The sequence below is a fragment of the Sapajus apella genome, unplaced genomic scaffold (assembly GCF_009761245.1).
Source record: "Sapajus apella isolate SASKATOON/1434 unplaced genomic scaffold, GSC_monkey_1.0 scaffold10, whole genome shotgun sequence".
Classification (NCBI taxonomy): Eukaryota; Metazoa; Chordata; class Mammalia; order Primates; family Cebidae; genus Sapajus; species Sapajus apella.
Genome location: NW_022436950.1, coordinates 8,982,666 through 9,002,432, shown reverse-complemented (window position 1 = coordinate 9,002,432; position 19,767 = coordinate 8,982,666). Strand labels below are relative to the sequence as shown.

Below are 19,767 nucleotides of genomic sequence, written 5' to 3'. Positions count from 1 at the left end.
CACCATCCTGGATGAGAAAGCCGTGCCCCTGTTGGTTCTGATCGTGCCTCTGGCTGGCTGTGAAGAGTGGACCGGAGGCTTCTGGGACCGTAAGCAGGAAGCCAAGGCTGTGGGAGCCTGGAAAGAAGAGGGGATGCAACTGTCGCGTAATGGAGTGAGGATGAGAGATGGTCAGTGTGAGAGATGAAAAAGAGACCTGGTGCTGACTGTTGCCAGGGAAGAGAAGACTCAGGTTTCTGCTGCAGTGGCTGATGGATGCCCTTCGCCCACACTGAGATCAAGGAAGGAAGCACACAACCGTGGGGCAACAACAGTGTGCGCAACGTGGAGGTCACTGAGTTGAAGGAGACTGTGAATCCGCCAGGCAAAGATGCCCGGGAGGTGTGTGAGTCTGTGCTCAGGAGAGAGGGCTGGTGGTAGAGACACGTTTTATCAGCCGCCACCTTGTGCATAGCAGCCAATGGCATTTCACTCTTACAGGGGGCCCAGGGAGTGAGAAGAAGGCTATGGACAGAAACAGAAGAAAGGAGCATAAAAATAGAGTCCAAGACGGGGATTGAAGGTTTTAAGGAGCAGAAGTGATCAGAGTTGAGTTTCGAAAAGATTGTTCTGGCAAAAGAATGCAGAATGGACTGGAGAGGGAGAAGTCACAGGCATGGGACAGTCACCCAGGAGGGAGAATAGAGTCCCCCAGGCAGAGGAGCCTGGTGTCTGTGTCCAAGATGTCCTTTTGCCCTTCTCACAGGTTCACGCGAGGCTCACACGGGGCTGTGGCAATGACACACACATCCAAGTGGAAGACAGGACTGTCCCCTCTTTACAGAACGCCCTCTCCTTGAAGAGCAGAGGTGGCACACTGTCCACCTCTGTATTAAAACATGTCGAATTGGTAACCAACATTTAAAATTCTGCAGATATTGCATGGATTCTGATTCCTGGCTTCTCTTAGAAAAAGCCCAAGTCTTCCAACAGTCACCCTGCATTCTTGGCAGGAACTGAGTAGCATTTCTCTCTTTAGATGGGGCACTCCCTCTTTATCACAGTCCCCACCGCCCCCAGTGCCTCCTTGACACTGTTAGTTGCCATTCACCATCCCATGGAGCATGTATCTTCTTTCGCTGGGCCTGCTTTACTCATTCTCATTACCTGCTTGCATTTGTTTGTGACTCCTCTAGGGTGTGGGTACACAAGTGTCTTCATGTGAGGGCTTGATGGAAGTGCCCCCGGAGAACGATACCCCAAAATCATCTGCTTATTTTGCATGCACATCTTCTCGAGCCTCACCCTTCAATCTGAGCCACGGGCTCTTCAATCATTATATTTTGCATATTTTAAACAACCACAGTTTAAGAATTCTATTTTTCTTTCTTTCTTTTTTTTTTTTTTTTTTTTTGAGTTGGAGTCTTGCAATGTCACCCAGGCTGGAGTGCAGTGGCGTAATCTCAGCTCACTGCAACCTCCCCCTCCCAAGTTCACACAATTCTCCTGCCTCAGCCTCCTGAGTAGCTGGGATTACAGGCGCACACCGCCACACCTGGCTAATTTTTTGTATTTTTAGTAGAGATGAGGCTAACATAACCTCACACTATGTTAGCCAGACTAGCGATGGCCAAACTCCTGACCCTGTGATCTGCCTGCCTTGGCCTCCCCACACCCGGCCAAGAATTCTAATTTTTAAAAAACCTCACACATACAACAAAATATGTTATCAAGCACATTTAATTCACTAGCAACCACAAGACATTAATTGTGCCCCTAGGTTAGGTAGAAGGCCATAGAAATGAACTTGCCATCGCTTGGTCCAGTTGAAGAGTTTAGCTAGATAGTGCAAAGCCAGTGGCTTTAACAAATGCTACCGTTTGCCACTATTCTTTGTCAAGACTTTGTCAGTACTGACTCTTGAAATAAATTGGCCACTGAAGCTATTAGAAGACTGTAAATGGCCATTGCAACTGCCATTTCAAATTTCTGAAGACGTATTAGAAACGAAGAACCCACTGCCATCAGGGGAAAGAGGACCTGGGCAGATGGAAAGAAAAAATGAGAATGGAAGACATTTTTTCTCCCTTGGAAAGGCTTTCACCATGTAAATACTGCACGTGTTAGTAGCTTGATAACACTGGACATTATTCCAAAAGTAAGTAAAAACTTTTATTGTTCAGCTTTATAATAAACCAATGATTACTTGTGAATTTATTATAATAATAAAGCACTTCTATGAGGTTTTTAAAATTTTTTTGAAGTTAGGCATTGCTTTAGAAAACAATTGAAAACCACTTTTCTAAGAAAACGCAGTTTGTGGCAGCCCCAATTCCGGAGTTACTAGCTGGTGAGAGATGTGCTGCAGCGAGACCTCCCACCAGCAGGTGGCACCGCGCGCACTGCTCGCACCTTCCCTCAACACCCTTTCTCTCAGCAATGGCGGGTGATGGTGGAGCCGTCTCTTTGTAGGGGTGGCCATTCTAATGCCTGACCTCAGGTGCAGACCAGTGTTCCCACCGCGCGAGAGCCCTGACCTCTAGGAGAGTTAAAGAAAACAGTGATGTTTTCCGTGTGCCCTTCCGCGAGGATTCGGGAGGAGACCGCGGTGCAGAAGACGCAAGCCAGGGGAGAATTCGCGCCGGGCGACAGGCGGGGCGGCGGGCAGCCCCGGGGCGGCGGGGTCCTGGCGAGAAGCGAGCCGGCGGCCTGAGGAGGCGACTGACTGAGCAGCGCACCCGGGGAGCGAGGAAGCGCGGCGGAGTGAGTGGGCCCTGAGCTGACAGATACACAGCGCGGCTGGAACTGCAAGCGAGCCGACCGGCGAGTGAGGGGCGTAGCCATGATCACCTCGGCCGGTGAGTGCTGCCCCGAGCAAGCGCCGGGAGGGAGGAGCCGCCGCCGCGCCGGCTTTTAGCTGAGTCAGGGCCGGTGACTGGGCGCCTCCCGGCGGAGCGCCGGCCTGTGCAGCTCCTCACTGGCCAAGGCCCATCCCCGGGCCAGAGCCTGGGAGTCTGGTCTGGCCATTGCGTGCTCCTCTGGCTTGAGAGAATGAGCCGAGTCGACCGCTTCGGCATCCCGCCCCAACCACACCCCCGTGCCAGGACCCGAGGGGTTCCTGGGCCTTCCCCCGACCCCAAAAGGGTTTCCCTTTTTTTTCTGCCTCCCTTTCTGGGCCATGTGAGGTTGTCCAGCCCTAGTCCTTCCCCATAGGGGGTCGGGGTAGGATGGACCCCTGTGCCATTGAACAGCAAGACAGCCCCCGGGCTAGGCAGCCTAACTGCTACGTAAGTGCTTCTGGACGTGGCCGAGCCCCATTCTCCTTAGAATGAAACCTGAAATTAGGTTTCAGATGGGTCATTTCTGGATCTGATCCAAGGGTATTCATTCAAAGCACCCAGAGAACTTTTATGTTCGATGAAGACCCTGAAGATGCCTTGTTGATACCTTTCTACTGCGAGCCTCCTTACCCTTTCGAGATTATGTGCTCAGTTTATTGATTTTACATTCAAGAAAGAACGTATGGGTCTGCGGAGCAGGTTTCATACACAAACCATTGCATTGGTAGATTCTTGTAGTGACATTTGCAATGGAGTCAGTTACAGAGATCAAGTTTCAATTGGAGACGTAAGCTCTCTCTTACAAGTTGACTTGCATGTAGCTGTCCAGAGCTTTTTTCCCTTGCCTGTTTACATACCCTTTTCTTATTTTCTTACTCTGCTTAACCCACGAAAAAGTTTTTTGTTGTAAACAAACTGGTGAGCAGAAGACAGTATCTGTGTGATAAGGTGATCGAAACTTTTGTTTTTATGGGGATTGGTTAAGGAAATCAGTGGTGATACTGGGAGACATAGTAGTTATTTTCAAACATTTGAAGAGCTGTCGTTTGTACCTGGAATAAGACTTTTTGTCACTAAGGGATACAAGTGATCGCGAGATGAATTTTAGTTCAGTATTGGGAAGTTTTTCCAGTCAGAGCTTTGTAAAGATCAGATAAACTCTCAGTTTCTTGCCACCTCTAGGCCTCATTCTATTTCACATCCATCAGTTACCACTGTTTCTTCTAACTTGGCCCAAACCACCTTCATTCATCTCTTGTCTGGGTTACTGTGTCAGCCTTAAGGCTTTGTTTTTCGACAATTACCTCCATACAGTCCGTTTTTCTTGTGGAATGTGCTTTTAAAAACTTTAATCATCTAATACTTCTTTGCTTAAAATGCACCAGTGCTTCCATTGTGTTTAGAACAGCCGTATCAAACCCTTTGAGTTCGAGGACTTTTCTTATCTGTGGTGGCGTATATGAAAATTATACACAAACCTTTTTCTTTTTTCTTAGCTCATTAGCTATCATTAGTGTTAGTGTATTTTATGTGTGGCCCAAGACATTCTTCCATTGTGGCCCAGGGAAGCCAAAAGGTTGGACACCCCTGGCATAGAGTAAAATCCAGACTCTTAACCAAGGACCCCCATGATCTGATTCCTGCCTTGTCTGGTAGTACTGTCTTCTTCCCTCAATACGTCCTAATCACACTGGCCTTTTTGTTCCTTCATTATGTCGGTTTCTGTCCTATATCGGGGCCCTGGCACATTCTGTTGCTTTCTAGTCTTCTCTTCCTCAGGTTTTCCCTTAGCTTCTCAATCTTTAGTCTCAACTCAAATGTTATTCTTCCCTGATCACTCTATTAAAACACGCTGGCTCTGTCTCCATCACAGCTCTGTAATTGCCTTGTTTGTTTACTTGCCTGATTACTCTTTCTCTTCCTGGTAGAATTTTGAACAGCAAGTTTGTTTTCACAATTCTTAGAACACTGCTGAGAACATGGCAGAAATTCAAAAGTTTGTCTTGACTGAAGAGCTCAGTCAGCCAATCATAGCGGTTAATCAGTCCCTTGAGGTTTTAATGTAGAGGTTGAAAAAGCACTTGGTGACAATACAATAGACTAAGCCTCTTTAGGATGGCAAAACTAATAATTTTTGAGGTCATATCCTGGATTCTGTGATGATCGTATAGTGTATATTTATGACTGATTTAAGTTTATTGGATTGTCAACTTCTGCTCCAAGTCTTTTGTCACTTTGTTTTCTGTTCTATGGCTCATGTTGATTTAGAATTTGTCCCAGGTGCCAAACAGGCCAGTGTCTTGGTTCTGGTATGGATTAGGCAGTTTGTTCATTCATTTATTGACCAGGCATTTGCTAGGCACTAGCATACAGTGGTGAATAAGAGGTCAACATGTTCTATTCAAGAGGTTTGACTATGTAAGGGAGTGGAGAGATAGAGATCGGGGCTTACCGGTGGGAGACGTGAAATTGAGTGAGGTTTTTTGTTTTTGTTTTTTAAAACAAAATACAGACACATAAAGAAAAGTTGTACTAAAAAGCTTTAAAACAATAGTCCCCCACATATTCCCTATCCTGATCCCCAGAGGCAACTGTTCCCAACTTTTAAACTATGTCTTCTGGAACATACCTCCATATTTATAAATAACATCCAAATATTTCTGTCAATTGATTCAACAATTTTAGATGAGTAGCTGCTCAGTTCCTGTAATGGCTTTTAGCATCCTTAGGCCTTTCCCATCCTCTCCCCTCTCCAAAAGAGAGTTCTTTTTGTTTTTAAGATGGGAAATATTAATGTATGGAGCATAGATTATTTTTTTTAGTTCTGGTCCTTGGCCAGAGGCTGAGTTTCTAAGCCAGGACAACCATGTAACTAGTTAGTTATAAGTGAAACCAAACAAGAGAATATAAAAAGCCGTCTTCTTTTTTGGTAAAAGCCATTCAAATACAACATTCATTGAGGATAGGCAGGTAGCGGTTTTAGTATTAAGTGTTCTGTTATTTAAGATCTGTTCTACATTTAAAGCATTCTGACCTGTCATCTTACTCCATATCACTAGTTTGCAATTTTTTCTTTTTTGCTGAATGAATTTTGAAATTTATCTGTTCTCTATGCTGTCAATTCAGAATCTCAGTTCTGAACTTGTCCTACCAACCTAGAGTACCAAGAAGTTCTTTATATTTGCTTTTATGCTTTCGGAATAGGAGTATACTTTAGTTTTGCTAGGTAAATTTTGTATCTTTTCCTGTATGGCTCCCTAAAGACTGCTTAAGCTATTTGGCAAACCTATACTTGTCAGTTAGAAATGGCCACATTTGACTAAGTTGCCTTGACACTTTTTAATCAAATCACAGTTTCAACTCAGTGTTCTGGAATGATTTAAAAACCCACATGGAAAACATTTGAGAGACAGTGTGGTTTCCTTGGTGCTCTAAATACAATAAGTTCCCATATCATTTTTCCAGTAATCCCTTTGACCTTTGACTGTATTCGAAGGTGTGTTCTTTTGGAGTGGACAATTATTTCTTTTTCTCTCCTATGTTAGTAGTAATACCTTGAGGCTAAGAGAAGGCACATGGGGAATGCTGTGCTTGGGTAATTGAATTCAGCATGAGTATACTTGTTCATCATTTAATAAAACCCAGGTTACTTGTGATAGGAAAGAGGTGCCATAATATACACACCTTGAAATAATTGAAGTATTTTACCCTGTTGAGTTGATGACTAAATGCTCCCATTTTTGTAAATAATCTTATAACTATTGATGTATTTTGTATGAATAATTTTATTCTAAAATTGTACAGAAAGGTTTCCCATTTTAATCAGTAAATGAGGCCAATGGTTCTCAATCTATATTGAGCAAAAGAATCACAGTACTGTGCTCCATCCCCTTAATTTCTTACTCAGTAGATCTGGAGTGGGACCAAGAAATTTTATTTCTGACAGGTTCCCAGGCAATGCTAATGCTGTTAGCCCAGGGACCACACTTTGAAAACCATTGAATTAGGCGAATGATGTGATATATGTGGTGCCTTGAGGGTTTGATAATATAGTTAAGTCTTAAACTTGAAATATAAACCTTTACACTTTCAAAGAAAAATAATTATTCTCCTAGAGAAGTTACCCCTCAAAAACTTTTTTTTTTTTTGACTATCATATATTTTTGACCAAGTGTTAAAATTTCTACCTTAGTGAGAATGTTTCATAATCGTGTTACATCTCTTCTCTCATAGCTGGAATTATTTCTCTTCTGGATGAAGATGAACCACAGCTTAAGGTATGAACTAAAGGAAAAGTAACTAGGCTTAGTGTGAATACTGTGAAGCCTTTTGAGTTTAGTGGTATCTGTAAATCTTCTATCATTTAAAGTCACTATCCTACCTGGCTTGTACCCAGTTATTGTGACCTAGCCACAGTGGACGGTATTTTGGCAACAGCAGTTGCTTTTCCTTGAGTTTAACAAAACTAAGACAAATAAACCTCATTACAGCACTTGAATAATCCCCTAATTTCTTTCCTTTATTTATTTCCTTATTTATTTATTTAAGACAGAGTCTTGCTCTGTCACCCAGGCTGGAGTGCAGTGACGTGATCTTGACTCACTGCAGCCTCCACCTTCCGGGTTCAAGCAATTCTTCTGCCTCAGCCTCCCAAGTATCTGGGACTCCAGGCGCGCACCACCACACCTGGCTAATTTTTGTGTTTTTTTTTTTAGTAGATACAGGGTTTTTCCATGTTGGTCAGGCTAGTCTCAAACTCCTGACCTCAGGTAGTCTGCTCACCTATACCTCCCAAAGTGCTGGGATTATAGGCATGAGCCACCACACCAGGCTCTTTTTTCTTTTTTTGAGACAGAGTCTCCCATGGTCACCCAGGCTGGAGTTCAGTGGTATGATCACAGTTCATTGCAGCCTTAACCTCCTGTACTCAAAACAGTCCTCCCACCTTAGCCTCCCAAGTAGCTAGGACCATAGGCATGCACCACCACACTGAGCTCACTTTTCAATTTTTGTTGTGATGATGTCTCACTATGTTGTCCAGGCTGGTCTCAAACTGCTGCTCCTGGGTTCAAGCAATCCCATCACCTTGACCTCCCAAAGTACTGGGATTATGGGTTTGAGCCACCACACCTGCCCCTCCCTCTGCCCCAGTTTCTTTATCAACAGAAAGCACAAAAAGTTGTTCTTCTGTTTCACATATTTAAAGCTTTTCTATTTGGAATGTACTTGTAGTGGCTCTAGATACTTGATTCCTTTACATCTAAACCAGCAACTGGGAGTTAATTTTTATATTCAAAGAAGAAAAATGTTTGATGATTTAAAACAGAAAGGAAATGTGTAATCTCAAGAAAAAGTATAAGTTGGTAAATTTTTTATATTTGTTATAGAGTAAAAGTTTGAGTAAGTGTTACTGAGGATTTGACCATTGATTTGTTGAAAAATGTTTTTTAAGGAAGTGTAATAAATCTATCTTAAAATGGGATTTTGGTTTTATCTTTTACAGGAATTTGCACTACACAAATTGAATGCAGTTGTTAATGACTTCTGGGCAGAAATTTCCGAATCTGTAGACAAAATGTAAGAAATTATTTTTATAAATCAGAATAAGATGGATCAAATTTAATTGTGAATGTGGGTCTTGTGGCTTATTGATTCATTTAGAAATTTGATGTTAACTGAAATTTGTGGCTTGAATATTTAGAGTTGGGATTTTTAGGGAAAACCACAGTTTGAACTAGACCTGTACCTCCTAATTTCTTTCAGAGAGGTTTTATACGAAGATGAAGGTTTCCGGAGTCGACAGTTTGCAGCCTTAGTGGCATCTAAAGTATTTTATCACCTGGGGGCTTTTGAGGAGTCTCTGAATTATGCTCTTGGAGCAGGGGACCTCTTCAATGTCAATGATAACTCTGAATATGTGGAGACTATTATAGGTAATTATCAGCTGTCTGGTAAGGCTTTATCTTGTCAGCTTCTTTCTCGCTGTAGTGCACACAGCAGTTTTTTTCCTGAATTCGATGTTGCCAAATTTCATTTTAATTTGAAGTTCATAATCTTTCTATAATAATTTTATGCAGGCTGAATTTTTAGATCTGCCCTCCAACTGAGTGCTGGTTCTCAGCGGTTATGATTATCACCAGTCCAATGAACAGACTGTTAGATGAAGAGATTAAATCAGATTCTTATGAGTAACAAATGGTACCAGTTTATGTAGTTTTTTCGAATACAAGAAACCATTACTGAGTATCTGCGTTGTGCTAGGCACCATGCTAGTCACTCTCCATACCATGGTTTATTCTCCAGCTACCCCATAAGGAAGGTGCTAGCCGTTTTACAAATGAGACAACTTGGGTTTTGAGATGACAAAGACATGGTTATTAAATAGGAGGATAAAATTGAAAACCTGGGTTTACTCACTCCAAAACCCATACTGTCTACTTGTAACCTTTGTTTTCTTATTTGTTTTCTTATTTTTGAAGGGAGAGGGTAACACAGGCAAGGTTTTGAATTCTCTGACACATATTTCAACCAGAGTTTTAAAATTAAGCATTATGTAAGATTTTATACAAAGATTTTGTAGCGTAAAAAAATGCTTGAAAACTGATATAGTAAATGAAAGAAGGGACTGCATACCCTCAGACTGTCTTTATCAAACTTCGGATTCGTAGTAGAGAGCTGAAGGGCATGTTCTGTCAGGGATGTACAGTGTACATATTCACATAGCTGTTTAGTAGAAGATCTGTATTATTCACTTGAACCCTTACAAGGAGCAAGTTGGTATTCTCTTTCAGAAATTGGGAAATGGTATACAAGGGAGTTAACAGAGGTGCCTTCAACTGTCCCTGGGATTCTGTGTTCATGTTTTTAAAGTTTTTGCTGTGATGATATGAACATTTTGTAAGTTACTGTATTGTTGTTGGAGGCTCATTGAACTGGGCTGTCATCATCTGTGAATCCAGTGGGAAGAACTGATGGCTTAAAAGGATAGACCATATTATTTGAAACTAGAGTACTTTCTTCACTTTAAGCAGGAAATGGGAGGTATAATACGCTTATCTTTTTTATTTGATGGATTTTTTTTTTAAAACAGAGGCAGGATCTTACTGTGTTGACCAGGGTGGTCTCAAACTCCTGGCCCCAAGCAGTCCTCCTGCCTTAGCCTCCCAAAGTGTTGGAATTGCAGTCGTAAGCCACCATGCCCAGCCTTTTTTTTAGTTTTTGTTAATGAAAGTTTATATTTTTTACAACAGTGCTCTACAAATGCTTACAGTGCCACCGTTGTACAAATCGTGATTTTAAACTGGACTGTTGGTGTGAAGTGCTATGGCATGGTAGATGCCTTCCCTGTTTCTAAACACTGTATCATTTTACCTTTGGAAGGTGATTTTTGATCAGTAGACCAGTTTTGTCTGCATTTGTTTATTTAAAATGAGGTTCATCCTTCTCCTAGTTTTGTAGGGCACATTTTTTAAGATGTCAGTGAGGTTTGTGAGGGGGTATACAAAACAGAATTTGGAAAAGGCTTCCTAGGATTTTAATGAATATCATAAACAGTACCTCCAGAAAATCCAGGACCTGTAAATCTCCAGGTTATGACAAGACTTTAGCAGGAAATGAGGCTGAGTTTTAGTTATAACATAAACCTGGGATATGTTTGTGACATGAATGTGAACCTAGTGAATGAGAACATGAATCTCATTTGAAACCTGGGATGTACATTTGTTTCCCCTCAGTTATATAATCTAAGGAAAATTCTCCAAATGTTCTAATTTTGAGGTTCCTCTCCAAATTAGGACTAATATTTCCTCTCTTAACTACATCAAAAAGCTCACATTAGGACCTGATGGACATTTTGTACAACTGGAATTGTTTAAGGTCTGTTTTGTATTATAACTTCCACTGTGGGTTTTTGTTTTGTTTTGTTTCTAGTAGAATTTTTCTCTGTTTCCCAGGCTGGAGTACAGTGGTATGATCTCGGCTCGCTGCAACCTCCACCTCCCTGGTTCAAGCGATTCTCGTGCCTCAGCCTCCCAAGTAACTGGGATGACAGGTGCACTCCACCACAGCCAGCTAATTTTTGTATTTTTGGTAGAGATGGGGTTTTGCCGTGTTGGCCAGGCTGGTCTTGAACTCCTGGCCTCAAGTGATCCAACTGCCTCGGCTTCCCAAGGTGCTGGGATTACAGGGGTGAGCCACCAACCCAGCCCACTGTGTTCTGATTAACTGTGCTGAACCTTCATAGTTCTACCTGAATCTTGAATGTAGTATATTGCAATTTATGAAAGTCCTCTGCTTCCTGCAAAATATAGACCCATTTAACCTGGATCATCTAGTAGGCCAACAATCATTTATGCTAGTTCAAATTATTTTTATTTCTTGGGGCTATAGTTTGTAACTAATAAATCTTGCCCTCATTCCCTTACTTCTCTTTGAAAGAGACAAGCCGATGAATTATGGATAGGATAGCTAACGTATATGTCATTCCTCTTGGGTGACTATTTTGTCTTCCTTATGAAGGTGAAAGACTTAGGGAAATGTCCTTCTTTTGGTTATACCTAGAAAGTTTAAGGTGTGATTGCAAAGAAATATAACTAAATTGCAAACAAATGTTTCTCATCAGGTGTGCTATTGATATCCTTCAGTAGGTCACACCCTCCCCTGCATGCACCCAAATCGTTATGAAATATGGAAGCTAAATTGTGCACACTTTTGCATGAATTTTCAGATACCTTCTTAGGAGAAATAGGTTCCACATACCTCACATTGAGACAATAAATAGAGTCAGGAACCACATAATGACAGACTACATGGACAACAGATATCCCATAAGAGGACAATACCATATTTTCACTGTACCTTTTCTGTGCTTAGAAACAAATACTATTGCCTCTAGTGTTCAGTACAGCAAAATGCTATACAGGTTTGCGGCCTAGAAGCAATAGGCCATACCTTATAGCCTAGGCATGTAGTAGGTTATATACCATCTAGGTTTGTGTAAGTTCACTCCATGATGTTTGCACAATGATGAAATCACCTAAAGATGTATTTTCCGGAATGTATTATTGTCATTAAGCGACACAGGACTGTTTTTCAAAGGATCTGCTACAATTGCTGGAAAAGTTTTTGGAAATCTTTGGAATTGCCTTTTAAACCTGTGGTACATTTCAGGTCATTTCACTATTACTGTACAGAGACAATTCAGACATAGTTCTTACTCTCAGGTTGCTAATAGCTTCATTCATGGGAAGAAGTCTGATATACTACTATATGATAATTGCTATAATAGGCCTTTTAAAATATCTTTAGCAATGGCAAATGTTTGTTTTTTGAAAGTGAAACAGCAGCTATTTGTAGCCAATTATTTTGAATAACCAGTTTAATCGGGTAGAGTAACAGAATTTTGATCAAAATGAAGTAACAAGTAGAAATTTTAAAAATAAATAAATAAATAAGAAACAAGTTCCCATTGTATTGCTTAGGCTGGCCTTGAACTCCTGGGCTCATGAGATCCTCCTGCCTCAGCCTCCCAGGTAGCTGGGACTGTGGGTGAGCACCACCATACCTGGCAGATAGAAATGTTTTGACTAATGTCAGCTGGATTGGAATTAGTGTATAGTTCTCCAGTGTAAATATTATGAAGAGTACAATATTAATTCAAATGTATAAGTTCTAGCATTTCAAAATTTGTTTATTGCTTTATCATCATCCCATAAGTATATATGATTATAAATGCAGGCCTTGCCCTTTCTAATAGTTTAGCCCAACTTACAAGATAATCAGTTGTTTCATTTCTTCAACAGCAAAATGCATTGATCACTACACCAAACAATGTGTGGAAAATGCAGATTTGCCTGAAGGAGAAAAAAAACCAATTGACCAGAGATTGGAAGGCATTGTGAATAAAATGTTTCAGCGATGTCTAGATGATCACAAGTATAAACAGGCTATTGGCATCGCTCTGGAGACACGAAGACTAGATGTCTTTGAGAAGACCATACTGGAGTCGGTAGGTAGATGATGTCATTTTAAAGATTATTGTTCATAGGGAATCAGCAAAGCAGGTGTTCAAACTGGAACTCTCATAGGCAGTGAAAAGAAAATCTAGTTTAGAAATAAGGTGCTCTTTTGTCAAATATTTTATTTTCTTACTTATGTATGAACCTTGGTTGTGTTTTATGTCCATGGAGTGTCTGCTTTTATCTTACCACATAATCCATTGAGGCCTTCCATGGGAAGTTGTATTAACTATTCTGCCCTTTTTAGAAGACAATAAACTACTATTTTAATGTATTTATCAGGGTTAAAACTACCAGCTAGATTCCTGGTTTGTGGTGTACGCAATAATGAAGACAAATCACCAGCCAAAGTGGTTAGAAAGGCACAAAGCTGAGTTAAATGACATTGATCTGTAGGTGCACTTTGCCTCACCAGCTATTTCTCTCCATGAGCTAGCTCTCTGTACTCTAGCCATTTTGGTGTCTTATCTAGATGAATCCTGCTTCATTCCCCTTCTAAAAATATCTTTAACATTCCTTTTTTCTTTTTTGAGACGGAGTCTTGCTCTGTCACCCAGACTGGAGTGGAGTGGTGCAATCTTAGGTCACTGCGACTTCTGCCTTTGGGGTTCAAGCAGTCCTCCCATCTCAGCCTCTCAATAGCTGGAATTACGGGCATATGCCACCACACCCAACGCATTTTTGTATTTTTAGTAGGGATGGGGTTTCAGCATGTTGACGAGGCTGGTCTCAAACTCCTGACCTCCAGTGATCCAGCCGTAATCCCAAAGTGCTGGGATTACAGGCATGAGCCACCACACCCAGCTTCCATTCCTTTCTTTGCCTGCTTTATTTCTGCTCACAATTCAGATCTTAGCTCAACTATCACTTGTTTGCAAAACTAGGATTTTAATACCAATGTTCTCTTCAACCCCTACAGCAAAGACTAGGTCCAGTTCTGTGGTTAATCTTATGGAGCCCTATGTACTTTTTCATGGTGTTTATCCCTTGATAATTGTATTATTAGTTAATAGCTGTCTTTCCCACCAGATCATAAACTGTATCAGAAAAAGTATTTGTGCCTTTTTTACCACTGTATCCCCAAAACCTAAGTCAGTGTTTAGCATCAATTATACGATTGGTTTAAATGAGTGAATAAATGAATGGCCTAAAGTGATATAATGACCCCTATTCCCCTCTCAATTTCATTTTTGTGCAGTTGTAGCCCATCCTTGTCTTCATGTATATAAGATTAAAATTCTTGCCTTTATTTATTCAACAAATATTTTTTGAATTCTCACTGTTTGCCAGATATTCTAGGCATTGAAGATGTGCACATTGAAGATGTCCTTACTCATCCACAGTTTTGCTCTCTGTGGTTTCAGTTACCCGCAGTCAACTACAGACTGAAAATATTAAATAGAAAAATCCAGAAGTAAACAATTCATAAGTCTTAAACTGTGCACCATTTTGGCTAGCACAATGAAATCTCTCACCATCGCCTTCTACCCCTAATGGGATGTGAATCATCCCAGTAGATCCGTGCTGTATACACTGCCTGCCTGTTAGTCACTTTAGCAGCCACCTTGCTTATCAGATTGACTGTCACAGTATCACAGTACTTGTGTTCACATAATCCATATTCTACTCAGAATGGCCTCAAAGCACAATAATAGTGATTTTGGCAATTCAGATATGCTAAAAAGAAGCCTTAAACTGCTTCCTTTAATTGAAAAAGTGCAAGTTCCCAACTTAATAAGGAAAGAAAAAAAAATAATATGCTTAGCCTGCTAAGATATATGTAAGAATGAGTCTTCCATCCATAAAATTGTGAATAAGAAAACAGAAATTTGTGTATAATTTATATAGGGTTTGGTACTATTTGTGGTTTCAGGCATCCACTGGGGGTGAAACGTACTCCCCTCAGATAAAGGAGCACTACTGTAGTAGCAAACAAGACCAACAAAGTTCCTGCCCAAAGCAAACAGTTCATTGGCAAATCTAGAAGGAAACAAGCAGTCAAACAAATAAATATGTAAAATAAAAGAATGATAAATGTTTTTTAAAAAATAAAGCAGAGTAAGAAATGCATCCTACTTTGCATCCCACTGCACATCTATAGATGTAATTTAAGCTCTATAAAACCAATACCTACCCTTACTACTTGTGATATAACTCTGATATTTTTAAATTGTATTTTTAATTTTTTTAATTTGCTAATCACATTTTATTAAATTGATTTTATTACACAGTTGGAAGTCACAACTCACTGTTTGGGAAATACTCCTGTAGCTTTCAGTGTGCTAATTTATGTTGAAGGACTTTTACAGGGTGAAGTCTCAAATATTAGGGGTACTTTTAAGAATCAGCAAGTAAACACATATAGCCTGGATCAAAGTTTTCTCATAGGGAGAGCACCAGACAGATGTAACAGCACTCAACACTTGAGTCACTCAGAGCGGTGTTGTGTTTCCTGTCTAGCAAGTGAGTGTCGGCAGTAAGTCATGAGGGAGTCTAGTAGCGAGGTAAGAGGCAGAAAGACTTCAGCAGACACAATTTGAAAACATAGCTACTCAGTTTATGGACAGTTGTATATCTTTTTATAATAATTAACAGCATCACTTTATTATATTATGTTCATATAATGGTGAGTCTAAGTATCACTAAATGATATTTTTAATCCATTTTTTATGATGATGTAGAAATATGTAATTCTTCTAAGAGTTTCATCTAAAATCGTTTAAAATTCTTACGTTTTAAATTGTTTAAGAGGTTTAAATAATTGGCTTCCTAGATTGACTAAAGAAGCTAGATTAAAATAATTCAATTTCTAAGTAAACAATGTTCCAATAACCAGATAACATTATATCTTTAAATTATCTCTTTCAGAATGATGTCCCAGGAATGTTAGCTTATAGCCTTAAGCTCTGCATGTCTTTAATGCAAAATAAACAGTTTCGGAATAAAGTACTAAGAGTTCTAGTTAAAATCTACATGAACTTGGAGAAACCTGATTTCATCAATGTTTGTCAGGTAATGACATTACATGATATTTCATCACACTGCTGCACCCTGTGCTGTGCTGTGCTATGTTATACCACTTACTGTTCTGTTAGTTTATATTACTATAACGGCTTTATACATGTATCTCAATTGATCTTTACAACAGCCCCGTGAAGATAAGGTACGTGCTTTATTTTCCTTTTCATTAATAAGAAACTAAATCTTACAACACTAAAAAGCTATTTTGTTGTAACACCTTCTTTCTATGTATTCTTTTTTTCATTTTGAAAATCAATCATTTAAGGAAATTTTTAGAAGTAAAGAACATTTTTTAAAAAGCTAGAAGAAAAGATTAAAACAGTACCTATGCTATACTATGTCATTCTAAAGAGAATTCAAAGTGTATAAATTATATATGGTTTTATTACCCATACACACCAAAACATTTGGGTATCTTTTCTTTATCTCTGTATATGAATTTGCTTGCCCATTAAAAAAAAATTCAGATGGTACAGAAAATATGTAAAATGAAAAGTTAGTCTTCCCTTTCCCATCACTTGAGCTTTTTCCCAAAGGTAAGGCATAGGTGTTTGTCCCTACTTATTCATGCATATAGATATATTTCATTCTTTAATGATTATGTTGTATTTTATTCACTGGATGTATGCATGAGTTTACTTTTTAACAATTGCTATACTATATACATTTTTGTATTCTGCTTATGGCATAGCATTTTATTGCACATTCTGTTGTTTCCTCACTATAATGTGCTCCTGTGTATTTTCATCCTTGAGACTTTAGAAATTTAGATGAAAACAGTTTTTTACAATGCCTTCTAAAGCAAGTTTGAAACAGAAAATACTAGAAGAAAAAATATCCATGTTTAAATCACCCAAAGTCAACTTACTATTTTAACTTGATTTTTTACATCACCCAAAGTCAATTTAGTATTTAATAGTGTATTTCCTTACAGTTTTCTACATAGGTTTTTGGAGTTTTGTTGTTTCTAAATATTTTTTATAGTTTTTTTTAAAAACTCCCATGAAAAATAGTAGTTCCCTACCCTCTTCCTGCCTATATTTCAGTTTTATTCCTTAGAGGAAATTTTATTTTTTTCAGCCATCTTATTCCTTTTTAATTATTTTTAAAAACTTTATTATTCATTTTTAAAAGACTATCTTTTTGAGCAGATCATATATTCATGTGATTGAAAATTTAAAAAGAATTATGGGGTATACAATGAAGCCTTCCTATTATTTTGCTCCAGCTACCAAGTTCCCCTCTCTGCAGATAAGCAGTATCAATTATATATACCCTTTAACATTTTTCCATGTTCTAACTCTTCATAGACTCTTCTCTTTCTTGATTATTGTAGTCATTCAATGCATGTACTTTGCCTTACTTGATCTTTCTCCTATTGTTAACCACTTATTTTGTTTCTATTAATTCCTGTTCTTAATTTTTTTTTTTTTTTTTTTTTTTTTTAGTTGGGGTTTTTTTTTCACCCAGGCTGGAGAGAAGTGGTGCAGTCTCAGCTCACTGCAACCTCCACCTCCCAGGTTCAAGAGATTCTCCTGCCTCAGCCTCCCAAGTAACTGGGACTACAAGTGTGCGCCACCATGCCCAGCTAATTTTTGTATTTTTAGCAGAGACGGGCTTTCACCATGTTGGCCAGGATGGTTTTGATCTCGTAACCTCATGATCCTCCACCTCAGCCTCCCAAAGTGCTGGGATTACAGGCATGAGCCACTGCGCCCAGCCTCTTGCTCTTAATTTGTAATAACTTTGATTAATGTGTTTATTTTGAAGTCGAGTCACTTGCTGCCTAAGGGAACAAGAAAATTTAAATTGAGTTTCTAAAAGAAAAATTCTAACTTTATTAGATAAAGGTCATAAGAGTAGTAAGACAAATGCTTCAAAATGGTAATTTTAATGTCTTGTCCTGGCCTAGCACAACACAATATATGTTAAATGAATGAGTAACTTCCATAACATATGATAAGGCAGAAAATACAAATTAAGGAGCACTTAGGTGTAAGTTATGGATAAGATTTAAAGAAGCCAAGATTCATTCAGCAACTGATGTTGAACACTGCTGATTACCAAGTACAACATTAAGAGCTATAAATATAATTTGTATGAATTTTTTTATGGAAGACAGATGGCATGTTCAGAAAAATTTCATCTAGTGCTGAGTTTAGAAATAGAGTGCTAGATTGCCGTGCTTATATTGTAAGGTTTTCTGTAATGTTGACTTTGTCTCCTTAAGTACCTTGTAGGTAAAGTTTTTAATTATGATGTAATTGTTCTTTGTCTCCATTTCAGTGCTTAATTTTCTTAGATGATCCTCAGGCTGTGAGTGATATCTTAGAGAAACTGGTAAAGGAAGACAACCTCCTGATGGCATATCAGATTTGTTTTGATTTGTATGAAAGTGCTAGCCAGCAGTTTTTGTCATCTGTAATCCAGAATCTTCGAACTGTTGGCACTCCTATTGCTTCTGTGCCTGGATCCACCAATACCGGTACTGTTCCAGGATCAGAGAAAGACAGGTATGAGTATCTTTTTCTGCATGAAAACTAATTGAATAATCTTCATTTCATTTTGGCGACAGGTAGAATATTTATAGGGAGCATATTCTAAGAATAAATAAATTTTACCACTAGCTTTCATAGATTGTAAAGTCTTATTAGGCTATTGCTCTGTTTTGTACTGTGCTGGGTGTAGTAAGGAAAACGGAAGAAATTGACCCTTCTGGAAAGAAATAAAAGTGATTATCTGTTAGGGAAGGCCTACCAGACAACGTGTGTACTATGTAATCAAGTAAATTTAAAAATTCAGGTGGGTTAGCTGGGGGCTACTTTTTAGATATTTGGGTTAGATATATCTGAGTAGATATTTGGAAAGTAAAGAACATTCTCAGCTTTTTGTGCTTTTATTAGAACTAAATACACAAATTTCTATAGTATTAGAAATTTGCATTCTGTACAAATTGATACAGTATTAAAATTTTATTTTCTGTATTTTGCACATTTAGATCACTTACTAAAAACATTTTTACATCTTAATTATGCCTGTTTATTTTCCTTCTTAAGTTGTCTACACAGCACTAAGAGTCACTCTTCTGAAACCTAAATGATATATCACTTCCCTCTCAACCTCCAGTACCTTCCAAATATAATACATTTCACATAAAATGTATTTAAGTCCTGAAAGTAGCCCAGGAAGCTATACATGACCTGGTCTCTCCATACCTCTTACTTCATCTCTTTCTTCCTTACTTGCTGCCTTCAAATTCACTGGTCTTCTTGCTCGTCCTCAAGAATCTCGCTGTTGTTGCCCACTGAAAATATTCATGTCTTAGTAAGATTTCTTGAATTTTAGTTTTTATTATTTATTTTGTTCCCTTAAATATTTTTCTTCTTTGGGAACTTCCTGTTACAGGGATGTAAGCTATTCTTTACCCATCTTCTGTATTTGTCACCTTTGTCTGAATCTTTTCCTACTTCAACATTTTTTCTTTTGAGTAATAATTAAAATATACATATCCTAAGTATACAGTTAAATGAGTTTTGATAATATAAACACTTAGGTAAACAACACCTCTGTTATCATCCCATAAACTTCCTTTGTGTCTTTTGTAGTCAGCCTTTTGCCCCCAAGGCTACCAATATTTTGATTACTATCACCATAGATTAGTTTTGCCAATTCTTGAACTTCATAAAAATGGGATTATAGAGCATATATTCTTTTGTTTTTGGTATTTCTCACTCAGAATAAGATTTGTGGTTAGGTGTGGTGGCTCACACCTGTAATCCTAGCACTTTCAGAAGGCTAAGAGTTTGAGGCCAGCCTGGGCAACATGGTGAAACCCCATCTCTGCCAAAAATACAAAAACTAGCTGGGCATGGTTGTGCTCACCTGTGGTCCCAGCTACTTGGGAGGCTGAT

The 19,767-nt window shown here is 39.0% G+C and overlaps 1 protein-coding gene across 1 annotated transcript in view; it reads left to right on the top strand.

Moving 5' to 3' along the window:
* The first annotated feature begins 2,664 nt into the window (after positions 1-2,664).
* The window catches only part of PSMD1 (proteasome 26S subunit, non-ATPase 1), a 114,571-nt gene continuing 97,468 nt past the window's right edge, over positions 2,665-19,767 (top strand). Inside the window, exons 1-7 of the mRNA XM_032277940.1 lie at positions 2,665-2,837; positions 7,053-7,096; positions 8,323-8,396; positions 8,583-8,752; positions 12,620-12,825; positions 15,704-15,847; positions 18,143-18,369. Coding sequence (XP_032133831.1) covers positions 2,822-2,837; positions 7,053-7,096; positions 8,323-8,396; positions 8,583-8,752; positions 12,620-12,825; positions 15,704-15,847; positions 18,143-18,369 — 881 coding nt within the window. The 5' untranslated portion in view covers positions 2,665-2,821. The remainder of the gene's footprint in view (positions 2,838-7,052; positions 7,097-8,322; positions 8,397-8,582; positions 8,753-12,619; positions 12,826-15,703; positions 15,848-18,142; positions 18,370-19,767) is intronic.